We start from the raw sequence: 17,080 nt of genomic DNA, 5'->3' as shown, positions 1-17,080 counted from the left end.
AAAGTGCACGGGTATAAAAATTGTGCTTTTATGGAATGTGACCGTTTATAAAAAGAGAACTAGCTAGCGCTTTACCAATCTGTTAAGTGCTCTTTCTGCTATATTCTCTCTGTATTGCAATGTTGCTACCGGCACAAATAATCTCCCTGAAGCGCATGCGACTTTAACAATGTACGAGTATCTGAGAGGTGCAAAATATTCGGCCAACTGAGACCAGATTTCTCTACGCCGCCACTCTTTTCACTCATTGGTTTTACTTTCGGATGAATTCCATTCAGTTGCGGTAGAAGCTCTGCGCTAAAGATTTGTCGGACGACGGTAGACGACAACATCAACGGCAACGGCGTGTGTGAATTAATTTTGATTTTAAACAAAGTGTATTTATTTTTATTTGCTATCTGCCATCACTTTCTCTCATGTGTTGGAATATACCAGAAGTGCGTGAAACAGAAAGAGCTTTTCCCCATTTGTATACATTTTCATATATTTCCTAATTAAGTTTATAATTAAAATTAATTGAAAAATTACATATGCTTAAATGCTTGCCTAAGTGAACAATAAATAAGAATGAATGAGAACAACATTAGTGACCAGTATGGATGGTGAAAACGTGCATATGAATGACGATAAAAGATAATCGAGAAGTACAAAACAATCTAACTAAAGCGGAAAAGGTAAAGTTTGAATGTGTGAAAACCGCAATTTGAGGCTCAATATGGCAAGGGTTGACGGTAACGCTTAATGGGGCGTTGGATGGAAAGTGCGAAGGAATTTATTTACTTCCTTTTATTTGCATTTAACTACTTGAATATTACATATGTGTAACTGTGTGTAACTTTATGTACCTACATGTTTTAAAAACATGTAAATAAATAGATGCCTACGCAGGTGTGTACATAAGCCCATTAATAATTTTATAAATAGGTATGCATGTACAGGGTGGCGCACGAATCGTGCTACAAAAAAAAAACGTAATAACTTTTTTTCTAATCAATGTATTTAACTTTTTGTTTTTTTATTGTATAGATAATTCAATTTTATTTTATGTAACTAATTAGTTTTGAAAATAAGAGAACGTAAATGACCTCCATGCTCATTCACGCATATGCGACACCTGATGAGAAAATTGTTCATTGCGCACTGAAGGGTTGAAGTCGGGATCGCCTCAATTATTGTTGTGATGGACTGCTTCAATTCAGTCAAATTACTTGGTTTTGTTTTATACACCTCTTGTTTGAGATAACCCCATAAAAAAAAATCTGGTGCAGTGAGGTCAGGTGACCTTGGGGGCCAGCGGAAAGTGGAATTTCTGGATATCAATTTATTTCTAAATTTTCGTTGGAGCTCCTCCATAACCGGTCTGGCTATATGTGCAGTTGCTCCATCTTGCTGGAACCAAATGCTGTTAAAAGGGATACGTCTTCGCCGCAGTTCTGGATAAAAAAACTCCTTCAACATGTTTAAATAACGGTCCCCATTTACAGTCGCTGTTACACCGTTTTCTTCGAAGAAGTATGGCCCGACAATGCACCTTGATGAAACTGCGCACCACACTGTGACTCGTTCTGGGTGCAGTTCCATCTCATGGAGTATTTGCGGATTTGATTGACTCCATATACGGCAATTTTGCTTGTTTACATTGCCGTTTAGATCAAAATGGGCCTCATCAGACATAAACAAGCAATTTATGAAGTTGTTGTCTTCTTCGGCCATTTCAATAATTTTTTGGCAAAATTCCAGGCGAATAGGCAAATCCAGAGGGTTTAATTTGCTTGTGATTTGAACTTTGTACGGAAACAAGTTTAAGTCATCATGAACTATCCGCTGCAATGACCGTCTGCTAACTCCAATTTGCGCCGACAAGATACGAGTCGAAACTCTTGGATTTGCCTGAATTGACGATGCTACAGCCGCGATTGTGGCTGCGTCCCGAACATGGGGATCTTGATGGTACGGTCTGCGTGCGATGCTTCCAGATTCAGCAAACATGTTCACCAGCCTCATAATGGTCCATCTGCTCGGGGGAGTGCCGCCAAACTCCCGCCTAAATTCCCTTTGGACGGAAATGATGGACTGCAAAGCATGGTACCGCTGCACTATCCAAATCCTCTTTTCGGTATCCCAAGCCTCCATTTTTTGTAAATCTAAATACTAATCTGCAAAATAAAAAAAAAGCCGATTACTCACACAGAAAAAAGTTATTACGTTTTGTTTTTGTAGCACGATTCGTGCGCCACCCTGTATATATGTATATACATACACAAAATTGTACATACATACAGGCGCCTAATAAAAAATTGCAACTGTTATCAGATAAAATTAATAACGGTTAATTATGATCGCAAAATATTTGTTATATCAATTTATAAAAAAAAGAATATTTAAATCAATCGAAAGTAAGCATTAAGAGCCTTAACCCCGTTAGTGTGGGCTCAAACGTCCTACTGTGCTGTACTCTTTGCCTTTAAAAACAATTTATTAACACCCTTGCGATTTGTGTTGTATGTGACATATCACGCTGAAATTTGCCATGTAAGCTTATAACAGTCCTACCAAAAAACAAAAAATTTATTTTTGCCATATGTCATCCGCGGACCGTTTTATTGATAACGTCTCGTTCATATTTGAGCAGAAGTTACTTTCAGAATATAAAATGTTTGTGTTTTATTATAGAAATTGTAAAAAGCAAAGCCAAAATGTGATTGCTATTAAAAAGAAAATTTGTTTGCATTTCAAAGAATTTATTATCGAGCCTGGTATGCAAAAATATTAAATTACCGGTTTTATTACCGAAAAAAGTTGAATTCTAATCAGAATTATACAAAATCTTCTGCTGGTGTCTAAATTCGAAGGTTTCTTCTTGGAATATACAAGTTTTCGACATCTATTGTGTTCAAAAACATTCAAAGTTCGATCAGAAATGTATCTGCAGAGTGATTCAAGAGAATTAAAAAGCAAATGAGTCGCCAGTGGCCCCGAAAAATCTTCAAAAGTTAGACTGTAAATTGAATAATACATGGATATAGTTAAAGCCTTTTCCCCTAAAAGCAAAACAAAAGTGTTTGCTAACTGCCTTCCAGATTAACTCAATTAATCGAAACGCTCTTATCGACCGCCGGGGCAATATCTTCGCCATCATAATATCATAATATCTAATGTCATCCGCTGATCGGCCGGATATTGCCCCGACGTTGGTGCGCTTATCACAGGTGAAAACCGATTGGTAGTTGGTAGCTTCAACGTGCATCACAATCCTTGGGTCCTAAACCTACTAATCGATCACAGGGGACAACGTTGATCGTAGTAAATAGGCGATTCAACATTCAGCGCAATAAACCAAGTCGAACCTGGTAAATCAGCAAAAGCGGACTAAAGGGATAGGGCTCTTAAAGGCCTGTAACTTTACCTTTAGTCAACCATAAGGTCCCTGTCAAGTCCGACGCAGCGCATTGATAGCTTGGCAATCATATTTGGTGGTTTTACATGTGTATTTCGTCGAACCTGAAGCGATGCGAGCGCTTTATAGCTGACAATTCATATTGCATCCTTCAGTTGATAGATTGAAATGTCGTGTTACCAGACGGTTACACAACCTAGCAAACAACAGAGTTCATCCCTTGCTTTCTCCAGCGATGAGGTACAAGTGGCCATCAGGAGAGCAAAAGCTCTAAAGGCATTGATCCCGATGGTATTAACATGCTGGTTTAAAAAAATATGGGTCCAACGGGAGTTGCCTACTCCCGACCAGATTCATATCAGCATGGCTTCCGTAAAAAGAACAACACCCCTACAGTGGTTAACGCCATATGCACGAGCCGAAAAGTCGAAACAAAAGAAGATGAAGCAAGAGGTGCCACAGGGTGGTGTGTCTTCTTCTTTGCTTTTCAGCTCCTATATCTCGAAGCTTTCTGAACTACCACATCTCTTACGCTGACGACTGTTCAATATTGGCGTCCGGCAATGACATCAATGGCTTGTGTTCAAAAGTGAACCAATATAAAGGGTGATTCTTTAAGAGCTATATGAAAGTTTTTCAAAAAAACATACGTAAAATTCAGAAAAATGCATGCCATTTTTATTTAAATCGATAGTACAGTCCACATAATTTAATGTTTGAAGATTATTTCACGCAAATGTTGACCGCGACTGCGCTTCAATTGGTCCATCCGCTTAGTCCAATTTTGGCATACTCTTTCCAATGTTTCGGCCGGTATCTCACATATAAATGCTTTCATGTTGTCTTCCAATGCGTTAATTGAAGCAGGCTTGTCTGAATAGACATGAGCTTTAACATAGCTGGGTGGGCAATTGACAGGTCCCGGTGAAATAAAATGTTCACCAAACTCGCCTCTCAACAAGTCCATTGTTACGCGTGCTGTGTGGCATGTGGCACCGTCTTGCTGAAATCATACGTCATGCAAGTCAAGCTCTCGCATTTTGAGCAAAAAACCGTTGGATATCATTTCACGGTAGCGCTCACCATTCACAGTTACGTTACGATTCGCAGCATCTTTGAAGAAGTACGGTCCAATGATACCTCCAGCTCATAAACCGCACCAAACTGTGACCTTTTCTGGATTCATTGGTAGCTCTTGCATTTCTTCTGGCTGATCTTCACTCCATAATCGGTGATTCTGCTTATTTACGTACCCATTGATCCAAAAATGAGCTTCGTCGCTGAACACAATTTTTTGATAAAAAAGTGGATCTTTGACCAACTTTCCAAGAGCCCATTCACCAAACATTCTGCGTTGCGGTAGGTCGTTCGGTTTCAGTTCTTGCACCAGCTCTATTTTGAAAGGTTTCACATCTAAATCCTTTCGCAAAATTTTCCACGTTGTTGAGTAACAGAGGCCCAATTGCTGCGAACGGCGACGAATCGATAATTGATGGTCATCATTAACACTGGCCGATACAGCTGCGATATTTTCTTCAGTTCGCACTCTACATAAGCGTGTTGGTGGTTTGATGTCCAATAATATAAATTTGATTCTAAATTTAATCAGAATAGCTCAAATAGCCGCTTCAGTGGGTCGATTAAACTGACCATACAATGGAAGAAGCGCGCAATAAACTTTCTTAACAGAACACGCATTTTTATAATAAAATTCAATGATTTGCAAGCGTTGTTCGTTTGTAAACGATTCATGGTTAAATTATAGACCAAACGTCAGCTGTTTAAAACAACTGTTTAAAAAGATAATAGCTAAAAAATCACCGTATATATCCAGACTAGTTTGATTCTTCATGCAAAAATCTCCAACTTTCGCCTACTAAATTCTCGACGACCGTATTCAACACCTGAACGGAAGAGATCAAGAGTACCGACTACCAATAATCTCATGCTACTGCACATTAACATTTATAGTTTGTACTCCTTCTTGGCGCATAAACCTCAATTTTCTCTAAAGTCCAAAACCACAACAAGGCTCTCAAATCACCGGTATTATTTAGGGCAAAAACAAAGAAATGTTGCTAGCGGCATTTAAGGCAATTGGCCGTCCGGTTCTGAATTATGTGGCGTCCATCTGATCGTCTGCAACTATTTATCAAGAATATTTTGCAGCTTGCCTAAACAAAGAAAGTAAAAAAAATAGCTCAATTGTAAGTAGAATAATAAGTATATACTCGTAAAAATCGACACCTACAACAAGTGTACAATGTCATGTTTATGGATGTATATTTGTATCTGTGTTGATAAAGTTTTAAGTCAACTTACTCTGTTGCTATCATTTATAGCATTTAATACCTTAAAAACACTTTTAACCTTCGGTAGGCACACCTGATTTTTTAACGCAAGCGACACTCTGGGGTAAGTTTCATCCCAATTCATAAACATTTTCCACAAACAGAACTAAAGTTTTAGTTTACACTTTTCTTTGTAAGTATTTAAGTAAAATACATTTAAAATGGATTATTTAATTTTATTTATTCAAAGATAATATTATAAGAAATGTTTATCAGAAATACGCTTTGCGTTCTAAAAAAAATATATCGGAAAACTATCTTGGACTTCAAAAAACTTTATAAACTAAAAAACAGTACTAATAACAAATTAATAAAAATTAGTTAGTGAATTCATAAGAAACTAGTTAGTATTATCAGATATTTAGCTAGCTGTATTGTATGGTTTTTGTAGTAGTATGAACTATATTTTTCTATAAAATTAAATTAAAAACAAAATAAATAAATAGTCAAAACTTACAAATATGTGGTGTACACTTTCCTTTGACGCTGGCAGTATATGCAAAAACAAGTACGCGAATTTCACACTTTGGTAAATTTCACCCAATACTCTTTTTAGATCTGCATAAATTCGGTGCGCACCAACTACTGAGAACTTACCGCATTAATTTCGAAGAGTAAATCGGCATTACCAAAATACAGCTAACGGTACATTTCCAGATGTTAGAAATACACAAACCAAAACCCATCAAAAATCTTGTGGGGTGACTCGCACCCCAACAGTGTATGTACCGAAGGTTAAATCCGTAAGCTTTATATAACACCGTAAGTTGACTATAATCCGTAAGCTTTATATAACACCTTAATACTGTTATAATCTGAATGCAACTTTCCCTTGGCAATCGGGTTAAAATAGCTACAAAAATTTTGCTGGCCAGAAAATCAAATTTATTTCGAACATAAAACAGCCAAGATAGAATTGCGTGGTGGATGGTATTTTGCTTCAAAGCTAACATGGAACTTCGAAGCTAGATGAACTCGCGCACAGCCTTAGACCTAAACGGTCTACTGTGCAACTACCAATGTGATTTCGATTTTAAACTATTGGGTTAGGGTATAAATCACTTTTCATATCAAGTCAAGCCTATTACATACGCCCCACGTTTTTCATTTCAAATATCACTAAATTGTGCACAATGACTATTATTAAAATTTTAAAATCAAGACTAATTCCATAAGTCTAGGATTGTAATTAAATTATTTTCTACTTTTTAATCCATATATAGAAACGTGGTATATTAAAAAAAATTGTAAAAGATTTTTATTTTTATTTTATTGAATGCCAAAGTGATCTCTTTTCTTTATATTCTGATTGAAATTCGTGGAGTTCGTGTAAAGTAATTATCTGATTTGGGCATTCAAAGCATCAAATTTCAAAAATAAAATACAAGTCAAGGCGAATCTATTAAAGGTGATATGGGTAAATCAGCTTTTTTTTCTTTCGTTATGTCCATGTGGCTATCAGCACAGAATGAAATAAAGCGAGTTTATTCTTTAATATATTTTTTTTGGTCTAGTGCCACCACCTTTAATGAATGTGCCTGGATCCAAGTAAGTCTTGCTTTTGCACTGCTACTACCACTTTTATTGAAGTCGCGAAAACAATGCTTAGCCGTATCTTTATCTTCAAGAGCCAGGACAATTCTGAGCAATAGAATTACTATCCGGATATAATATATTTTGGTACCTGGCATGACCTTCTGGGAATTAGGGTACAATACGCTTAGTCCGATGGCAACCAGAGTAAATAGGCCGTGCGGCCCTTATTCATGGGTCTTGCATCTTCAGTGCAGAAATTAAATAGGATAAATCGGTCGCTTCTCGACAGGCAATGACAAGAATATTTGCTAATCTGCTTATCTGAGAATATTGGGCTAATTTCTCATAGTCATATTCGGAGTCGGCATACAACTGAATCTCTCATACACGACAAATTAAAGTACATCTAAACACCTTTGAACGACGTTTGCACCAATCTATCATGATTATACCACACTAATGTCTAAAGCTCCTAACATCGCTTTTCAAGTGTAAAAAATGGTTATAGTTTGGAAAAATACTTACCGATTTTGATTAGACTTACCGATTTTGAGCAAACATAATTGTGCTGTCAAATTCCCTAAAACAATTTTGCTTCGGATGTCCAAATTTGGTGTTTAATCAATCTTGGTACCAACCCACTAAAAAATTCGTGTACATGCATATGTAAATATTGTTATGTTTATATTGCATATGTTTTGCTTTTCAGCAAGCTACACAAGATGCGCTATTCAAATTTCTTTTATTTACTCTCGTAGATAACTTCGAAAAACCACCTTTCAAAAGCGATATAGTTTTAATGGCATTTAAAGAGATATTATGTTATAGTGACACCTAATCTCTATAATAACACCAACCAATATAATATAGTACAACCCTATTTTTTTCTTATAAATAAATAAACGCCTCCCTAATTTTTCGTACACGCGCCAACATATTTTTTTTTTTTTTTGGTTCACACGCAAAAATTCATTAAGTTGCACTTTTATAATTCTTATTAAATTTATTTTAATTGGTAAACAATTCAGTGGAACAGCATTGCCATTTTCTTTGCAAGTTCAATTTTTTTACGTTTCCGTTGTTAACAATGATTTTGTAAAAGTAGTAAACAATTCATCAGAATTCACTAGAATTGTTTACCAAAATAATTAGTTCCCAGTCATAACGAAAATGCTAAGAATGACATTTTCTTTTAATAAAAGTCTTTGAATTGATAACATCATTGTTCAGTCTTCTTTAATCAATCAGTCCTTTACTATTGTTGTAACTAACAAATAATAAACTAACAAATATTTTTTGTTAATAAAATAAGATCCTTTACTAGTGTTGTAATAAATAAATAATAAACATTTTTTATAATAAATTAAAATAAGATTATTTACTATATTACACGGGCCCAAAAAGTATCACTCTATTTGGAGATACTAAAACTTCTTCATTTGGCGGTTAATGGATTTTTGCTTTTGACAGATGATAGTTTCGAAATTTATTGTGCGTCAGATTTAAAAAACTAACAGAACATGAAAAATTGTTTTTATGTTCAATCTCTCTGAACATACAAACAAATCAAATACTTAGTTTAGAACAGTCGACATTCCTCGTGTTCTCCATGAGACCCATTTTATCTATTAAAATAGACCGAACCATGGTTTTTTGAAGACGGCAATGAAAACTAAATAACCTTCATTGCCGAGTGGTAGAAAACTATGTTTAATGAGTTCTTAATACTGGTACCGAGTGAGTTAAAATTGGAGAATCTGTGTTTTCAGCAAAACGGTGCCACCATTCGCCCCGTGTGACAACATAAAGATTTTTAGAAACACTTTTCCAGAAAAAACATTATCAGATGGTACTGCGTTCGCCATTGCTGAAAAACAATAAATGCACATATTCTAAAGGTCTTTTTAGAGCACTAATGCCCAAAGCGTATACCCGCTTGGTCGTTTTGTTTTTGTAAAAGTCGTAGGCATTAATTTTCCAAATTATTGCACGCCTATGCTCACTCATAAGAAATTATTTTACACAGGCGAGTATAGGCGAGCATAGGAATATATATATACATAAGTATAGTGTATACTACTCACCAAAAGTTTCAAGTGAATTATAAAAACAATATTTGAACAGATACACCCAGCAGTCGTAACTGCTATCATGACTGTCGTACTTGTAATTGTCGTACTTTTGTATTACAACATTACTACAGATATTGTTTAGATCGAGCAGGTAATAAATCTAATAGTTTTTAAAGGGATGTTGAAACATCCTAAGCTCTTACTGGGTTACTCTGATTTGAATGAAAAATGTGCATGAAATCACACGCATTTACACAGAAATATAATTTTTTCAATGTATGAGACTCGCTCGGCCATACGAAATTTTGGGCATTACTATTTTAAAGGTTATGTCCTTTTTCAAATAAAGTACTAAACACGCAATAAAATGACCAATACTTTAGTTTGCAAAGTGTATGGTATGTAGTGCCTACAGACAATATAGTTTATATGGCTACCTCGACCACCCACTCGAACACCCGTCCTTCTAACATGAGCCGCATCTGCTTTATAGTGTACAATCAATTCACATGATGAATATAGCTTATATGATGAGTTCTAACTTGGCAAAAGAAAAAGTCGAAAGAACACCCCTTATAATATCATTTATTCCCACTTATATAAAATATACTTTAATCTTATTCTCTTACCCAAATGTGAATATAAATAGCACGTTAGCAAACAGTTTATATATGTACATACGTACAAATAAATTATTGAAAAGTAAAATTGCCCTTTTCTTGGTATTATTGCAGCGCTCGGATACTACAAGGTGAAATGGCAACTCTCTTCCTGTTATCTGCTTAGAAAAGGCAAATCATTCTGCTTTACCGCCGCGGACATTCCTATTCAAAATACTTAAAACGTACACCCATCACAATAATAACGATATACCATATACCTTACGAAAGCCATAACAAAACAGTGAATGAACGCGAGCGCCAGAGGCAGCTTAATGTTTTAATAATGTTGACAGAGAGTGGACGAAAAATAAGAGCGGCATTGTTTTGAGCTCCATTCGAATATATGAAATAAATGCAGAAACAAGTCACAACAGAGCGGCGACAAAGGCAGAGAGCCAAATAGCATAAAAAGGCGATAGCCACCAAAGCACTGATGCCCCCCATGAACAACCTACCATACATGTTCTCACATAGCCCCATGCCCAAAAACAATAATGAGGGCAATAATCATACCGACTACTACCACCACAGCGATGAGCATTACTGTGAGAGCACGATGAGCTGCTAACATTGCTGGGACACATTTTGCTGTCTATGCCATACTCGAAGCGTTTGAAATTGGCGTTACGTTACCCAGTGTCAGTCTTTGTTCAGCACAGTGACGGCCGGTATGACGGTATACGACGTTTAAGGGTTAAAATTTTAAAATAAATTTATTTGAGCAACACCCCTTTGCGGCCGGCGAGATCTGTGAGTATGTGGTGGCCTGGCACAAAGTCGACATCGCTGCCTCCGTCATAATCGTAGCACGTTTTCCTTTACTCTGCGAATCACTCATACTACAGAATTTTGTAAAAGTCATACAATATCTGTACATACCTAGCTATGTACGGATAACAGAATAAGCAACCTATACGACATGGTGCTGTAAAAACGCAACAAAACATCTTGTAAAATCTACGAATTTTGCGTGTATTTTCTATTCGATACAGTGTGTGGACTCGCCTACCCAAATATCAAATTGTGAGCACCGATAGACACACAGGAGGACAGACAAACGTCTTACTTCGTAAGCGAGTGTTGCTATCGTTAACTTGCCTGCTGCCCTGACTGCTTGTTTGCCTGCCTGCCTGTTACGCGCAATCACGACGAAGGAAGAGGAAGCCGACGGTAAAAAAGAGGAGTAGATCTGGAGGTAGAAGAAAACTCGTATATGAGTGAGCAAGTGAGTGTGAAATGAGAAATCAAAATCCTCAAAACTGTCGCTGCCTGCCAATTGCTAACTGCTTCCTTTAGTAAATCCAGACAAATTCACATTTAGTTTGAGATCGGTGTGGTTCGGTGCGTGACGACGTTAGTTCAAAAGTGACTTGAAATAATTTTTCGTTTCGATTTCGATTGATTCAGTGTTCAGTGGTTAACAAGAAAAAAAAAGCACTGCAAAATTATTAGAGAAAACTTGTACCCATACTAGATGTGCAGTATAGCAGGTCGACAGTGGCTAGCAGGTAAACGGCTAAAGTAATAAAAACGTGCAGGAAAGTAACTATTTGGGAAACGTAAGAAAAGCGAACAACATCCATTATGTACATACATACATGTGACACGGACCTCAGCAGTATAAACTACATGCTATTGTAGCAATACTGATAGACGATTTTTACTGAAATTGAAGGAAATAAAACTCTTCCGAAGAATTTCAATTCCACTATCTGGAGCGGTAGGAGTATGCATATGTATATACATAAGTTGCAGCTGTGACACTGAGCGCTAAAATATTAAATGACAATCTAGAGATAGAAATGCAAAGCATAGGCAGGTTTGGCTAGCTCGCAGCCTATACAAAATTAGAAGAAAAGCTAGATAACATAGATACATGTGCATGAATATTTACAAAAGCGAGAATATAAAAAGTTATCTGTACACAGCTAGTAAAAAGGAATGTAATAAAATACGACAACCACCACAGAAATTTTAAAGAAATTAAAAAGGAAACATTAACGCAGCACAAAGTTGTAAGGCAAACAATAACTAAAGTGCCAAGCAAACGGAAAGAAAACTAAGAAAATTAAAGTGAAAATCCGCCTAAAACACGCTGCTCGCCTGCCTGACTGCTTACCTATTTGTCTGCTACTTGCACGCCTGGCCGCGGTCGGACGACCAACAGACGCATCAGTCTAGTGGAAATAGCGATAGCAGCTAGGCATAGCCACATACATGCACAACTGACGCGCGTCGGAATGTCGAGGCAAAGCAATTTTCGTAAAGAGAAGAGTGTCGAAAGAAAATTCATAATTTTTAATATTTAAAAGAAAACCAAACCGAACCGAACCCAGTCACAGAGAAAAGCAAAGAAAATTGAGCGAAAATAGATAGAGCAGCAGTAGTGGATAGAAATATCTGCACAAGAAAGTGCAATTGAATATTGAATAAGCAAAGCGTGTACTCAAACCAAACGCTAGACCAAGGCGACCAAGGCGGGGCAAAGGAAACAAAAACACAATCAGATATACAAGCATACATGTGTAGTTAATTCAAAAAGTAAAATCGAAATAATGCGACGTATGGGGTATTTGTGTTTGTATTAGTGTTTGTATGTACATGTGTATGTATGTACGTGTTGCGTATACGCATAAAACATGCAAAGTGTTGTTACAATATAAGTTAATTAATTACCAAGCAATAAGACAATATATGACGAGAGTGAGAGAAACGATCTGTGTAAGGCAAGTCTAAAATCGTATGAAACCCTTAAGGGTCTATAATTAAAAAAAAAAGTCTACGAGCTTCCTAAAAAAGGAAGATCCAGAAATTATGTGCCATTTTTGTAAACCAATTTAACCAGTCAAACAAAAAATAAAATAAGAACAAAAACACACTCATAATCGAATAATGTAATTAGAAATTAAGTAATTTAAAGAAATAAAGCAAACAAATTTACATAAAGCAAATACAAGAAGAATAGTGAAATATTGATTTCCTACAATGAAAAGAAGCTTTAAAATTTCAATAACTAAAATAGAAACAACTACCACGCTTAGTTGTTGAAATCGTCAAGGTCGGTGGAATTATTAACAGTATTATTAACACGTTAACACACAACCTTCCTTCTTCCGCCGCGAAAGCGCATAAACGTTCAATTCCCCAAACACTCGTGTCCCCCACAACGTCAACAATACAATACTAAGCCAACTGTAAACTAACTAAACAACTGAGTACCACACAGCGTGCAAACACGTCACATCAACTCACGAGACTAGCAACGCGCGAAGGGTTGCAAAGCGAGCAGGAGAGCAAATCCGTGTAGTATCGACGCACACGTAAAGTGTCTTCGTTTGAAATAAGAAAAGATGTCTTGCATATCCAATAATTTTAGTTCTTTCTTCCTTAATTCCCTCAACGATTCATCCGAGTTTGCGAAGTATTTAAGCAATGGCGAACTCAAGTTTTCGTCCTTCGAGGATTTTCAAGTATTTGGCTCGAGTGCGGGTTCAAGCACGCCACCGCTGCCACCACCATCAGCTCAGCAGGCGTCAGCGTCACAGCAACAACAGTATTACAATGGTGTTAGTAACAGCGTCAACAACAATAACGTAAGTGCTGGCGCCAACACGACGGGGGTGCAAAGTGGCGGAGAACTATTTAACGGTGCGAGCCAAACGACTGCCGTCGGTAATTGTGCCCAAAATTCATCTGAAGCGTCAAATGCGTCAGCGATAACGCCTGCGACCGCTCCTAATTTGGCACAGCCAGGCATCCAACAGCTGCAACATGGCTCCCATTTGCATGTAACACATCACACGCATCCTTCTCATGTGCCACATTCGCATCCACATGCTCAACATCCTTATGGCGGTCATGCGCCTCACCCAACCGGCAGCCTCGCTACCAATGCCTTTCATCAGAATCACCTCGCTACACCACACCTTCCACACGGGCTGTCGACACCTGCGACGCAAAGCTATCCCACTACTCCACAACGTTGGTCTAGTGCCGTAACTGCAAATCCAATGGTCACCGCGTCACCCGGCACACCACACACACTACCGCAGTTGCATAGCAATAATCAGCCAGGTACGCCTATCGCCGCTAGCCCAGGAGCAGCACAACACTTTGATGGTTCCTTTGAATTCCTAAAGTACCTGCGTCACTCTAACGATTACAACAGCGAAGGTCAAAGTGACGCCGGTAGCCATGCAACAGTGCAAGCTGGTCAATCACAATCATCGGCGTCCAGTTTGATCGACTTGGATAGCAGTACGACACACAAATCACGCTCTTCACGTAAAGCAGCCGCTTTGTTGTCCTCCGTGTCGCGCGCTTCCAATAGTCTCGATGCCACTACATTGGATGTATTCGATCATGATTCAAAGCACACCATCTTCGATATGCACCATATTACGGCCACTAATAGCTCCAACTCGAATGAGTCTTCTCTAGAGGTATCGAATTTGCCCTTCCCCAACTCGCACCTAAATGCCTCCAACTCGAATACTTCTTCTGAAGGCGCTGCTACAGGCAGTTCTGACTTTACAATGCTGCAGTCAGGTTCTGCGGCTAGTGCACCCAAGCCCCTGGCTGCCTTTACCATCAAAGACAACTTCGATGTGCATCCATCGCACAAAGTAGAGGAAGGTATCTTTCAGCACATGAATAAATTGCCAGCGAAGAAAAAGGAGAATTTAAAGCAACTGGGAGTACGTTTTACCGGGCAAATGACGCTGGCAGACAAATCAATAGTCGTCGAAAACTTTATCAAGTTTTGTCAGGTGAGCACTTATTTTACATGCTTATGATTAAATTTCGGCTAATTGTTTATCTGCTTACTACATATTTAGCAATAAAAAATATAATAGCATACATGTAATTGGCGCTTACACCTTTTTTGGGTCCTATTTGCTGTGTCTCTTGATATTGTCCTACAAATGGAGGGAGTTTCATCCCACCTCCACACAGTAGATGGTTTTTTATGAGAAACGTTTTAATAGTACACACAGAGGCTTAGCATTGCCCTCCTGCAATGGTACGCATAAATTATACCCATTTATGCCGCTGAAGCTTCCTCTAAGTTACAGAGACTCAGCACACTCATGAAGTTCAGGCTAACTGGCAAAACTTATATTATGGGCTATTTCAATTGTAAAAGAATCGTCCTGTGTGGCAACTCTTATATATGTATATATATAATTTTTTTTTTCGAAACCGAGGAGAAGTTGGACTGAAGTGCGATAATTATAATGGCATGACCAATGTAAAACGAATACAAATACAAAGACTAAGTTGGTTTGGTCATGTCATATGTATGATGCCCCGTGGAAAAGCATCCGATTCAGTACCTATGAGTGGTCAACGAAAACAAGGGTGCCTACAAGGGTGCACCCACACATTGAAACTAAGCCTTGACCCATTCGATTGCCGACAAACAACTGTAGAAAAAGAAGACTGAAGAAAGAGAGAATAGTCCTCTACTTTAATTAAGCCTAATGCAAGTTAAGTAGGTATGGATTTTACTCGATGTTCCTAATTGGCTTCAGGTTCCATGAGAAAAATCACAAAAATAACTTCTTTACTGATGGACTGGAGTATCCTCAGCTGCTTCTACGGTCTGCAAATAACAAATATTTTCATAAGGTTTCGTGCGCTCTTTGTCTCTCTGGCATTTTTCCAGTCAGCCTTTCATCTCGTTGAGGTATTTTAAGCCATTGTGTTCGGTCGAAAAAGGATAAGAAGAATTCATATTTTTATACTATAGAGAGATATATTCAGCATTTATGCAATAAACATACATACATGTATGTATATATGTATATATGAATGTATTATATATTTATGTATATTTGCCTGTATTAATGGTGGTTACTGTACCTGCGCCAAGTTTGCTTACATATGTACACATATATGATTATTTAATTTTAATATATCGAATATATGCTTGCTACATATTCCTATGTAAATGAGCGTCTATGTAAATAGATATGCTAGTTTTTACAATTTCCAATTTAAAATATTTACACATATACATACATATTTATTTTATTAATATGGTTTTGCACAGGGATAGGATGGGTAACATTCGGCTTGACTCTCTCAACATATACAAGTCATAACATATGTACATATGTATGTACCTTCATGGCCTATGGGGCTTCTAGTAGACATGTTAATAGTTAATATATGCATATACATACATATGTGCATATGCATATATTATACATATGTATGGGTGAGCGCGCATCCTGAGCATACAAATTCAAAACTTCCCAACCAGCTGTAACATTTATACAAGGATGTATGCACATATTTCTGTGCATATAGTGAAATATGAATTTTTACTAATACACATACATATGTATACATACATAAAATATTCCTATGCAAATTGTAACAACAACTGTTACAAGAGCTCCAACCTTCTACCTAACCTCACTTCCATAACGGTAGTAATAATATCGACAGTCACTAATATGATATTCACGTAGAATATATGGAAATATATAAATATGTACATATGTACAAGCATATATGTATGTACGTTAAACTATTTTATTTCACATACGAGTTTGTGGCTTTTTATTGTTGTTGCTTAAAAGTAGCAAGTATTCTTTGGGGTGGGACAGTGGTGTAATTATATATGTACATATGTATGTTTGTATAGTAACCTCATTTGTAAAAGTTTTGAGGCTGAAGTGAGAGGAATCATTACAAATTTTTAAACCCTCAACGATGTTCATATTCGTATGTCCTTCGTCCAGCACACACTTTCTCATCGCGACCACCCATTAACACCCATAGATTATCAGCATAGCACTTCCATTTAGCTACCCAGTGACCAAATCAAACTATTCACCAATCCTGATATGCTGCATGGGTACATGTGTGCTGTTTAAAAGCTCCCAAGTACTCATGCACGGGGCAAATAGATAAATTGCTGTGTTGAACCAACCCCAAAATTAAACTAAATATTCATGTGGCAGACGTAAGGCCGAAATGACACACATATACACACACATGCTTTTACATCGTATATAAGTATAAGCATACGTAAATATGTAGGTATGAATG

General features: G+C 37.3%; 1 protein-coding gene across 4 annotated transcripts in view; it reads left to right on the top strand.

Moving 5' to 3' along the window:
* Positions 1-297: 297 nt before the first annotated feature.
* Positions 298-17,080, top strand: part of LOC129243089 (homeobox protein slou) — a 67,687-nt gene continuing 50,904 nt past the window's right edge. For 3 of the 4 annotated variants that reach the window (XM_054880204.1, XM_054880202.1, XM_054880205.1), the window contains exons 1-3: positions 298-437; positions 552-674; positions 10,091-14,787. In XM_054880204.1, the coding sequence (XP_054736179.1) occupies positions 13,369-14,787 (1,419 nt within the window). In that variant the 5' untranslated portion in view covers positions 298-437; positions 552-674; positions 10,091-13,368. The remainder of the gene's footprint in view (positions 438-551; positions 675-10,090; positions 14,788-17,080) is intronic. The other variant, XM_054880203.1, reaches the window with a different exon arrangement.

Source organism: Anastrepha obliqua, chromosome 3 (assembly GCF_027943255.1).
Source record: "Anastrepha obliqua isolate idAnaObli1 chromosome 3, idAnaObli1_1.0, whole genome shotgun sequence".
Lineage (NCBI taxonomy): Eukaryota > Metazoa > Arthropoda > Insecta > Diptera > Tephritidae > Anastrepha > Anastrepha obliqua.
Note: the sequence above shows the minus strand (reverse complement) of the source record. Positions and strands in the feature narration are given on the sequence as shown.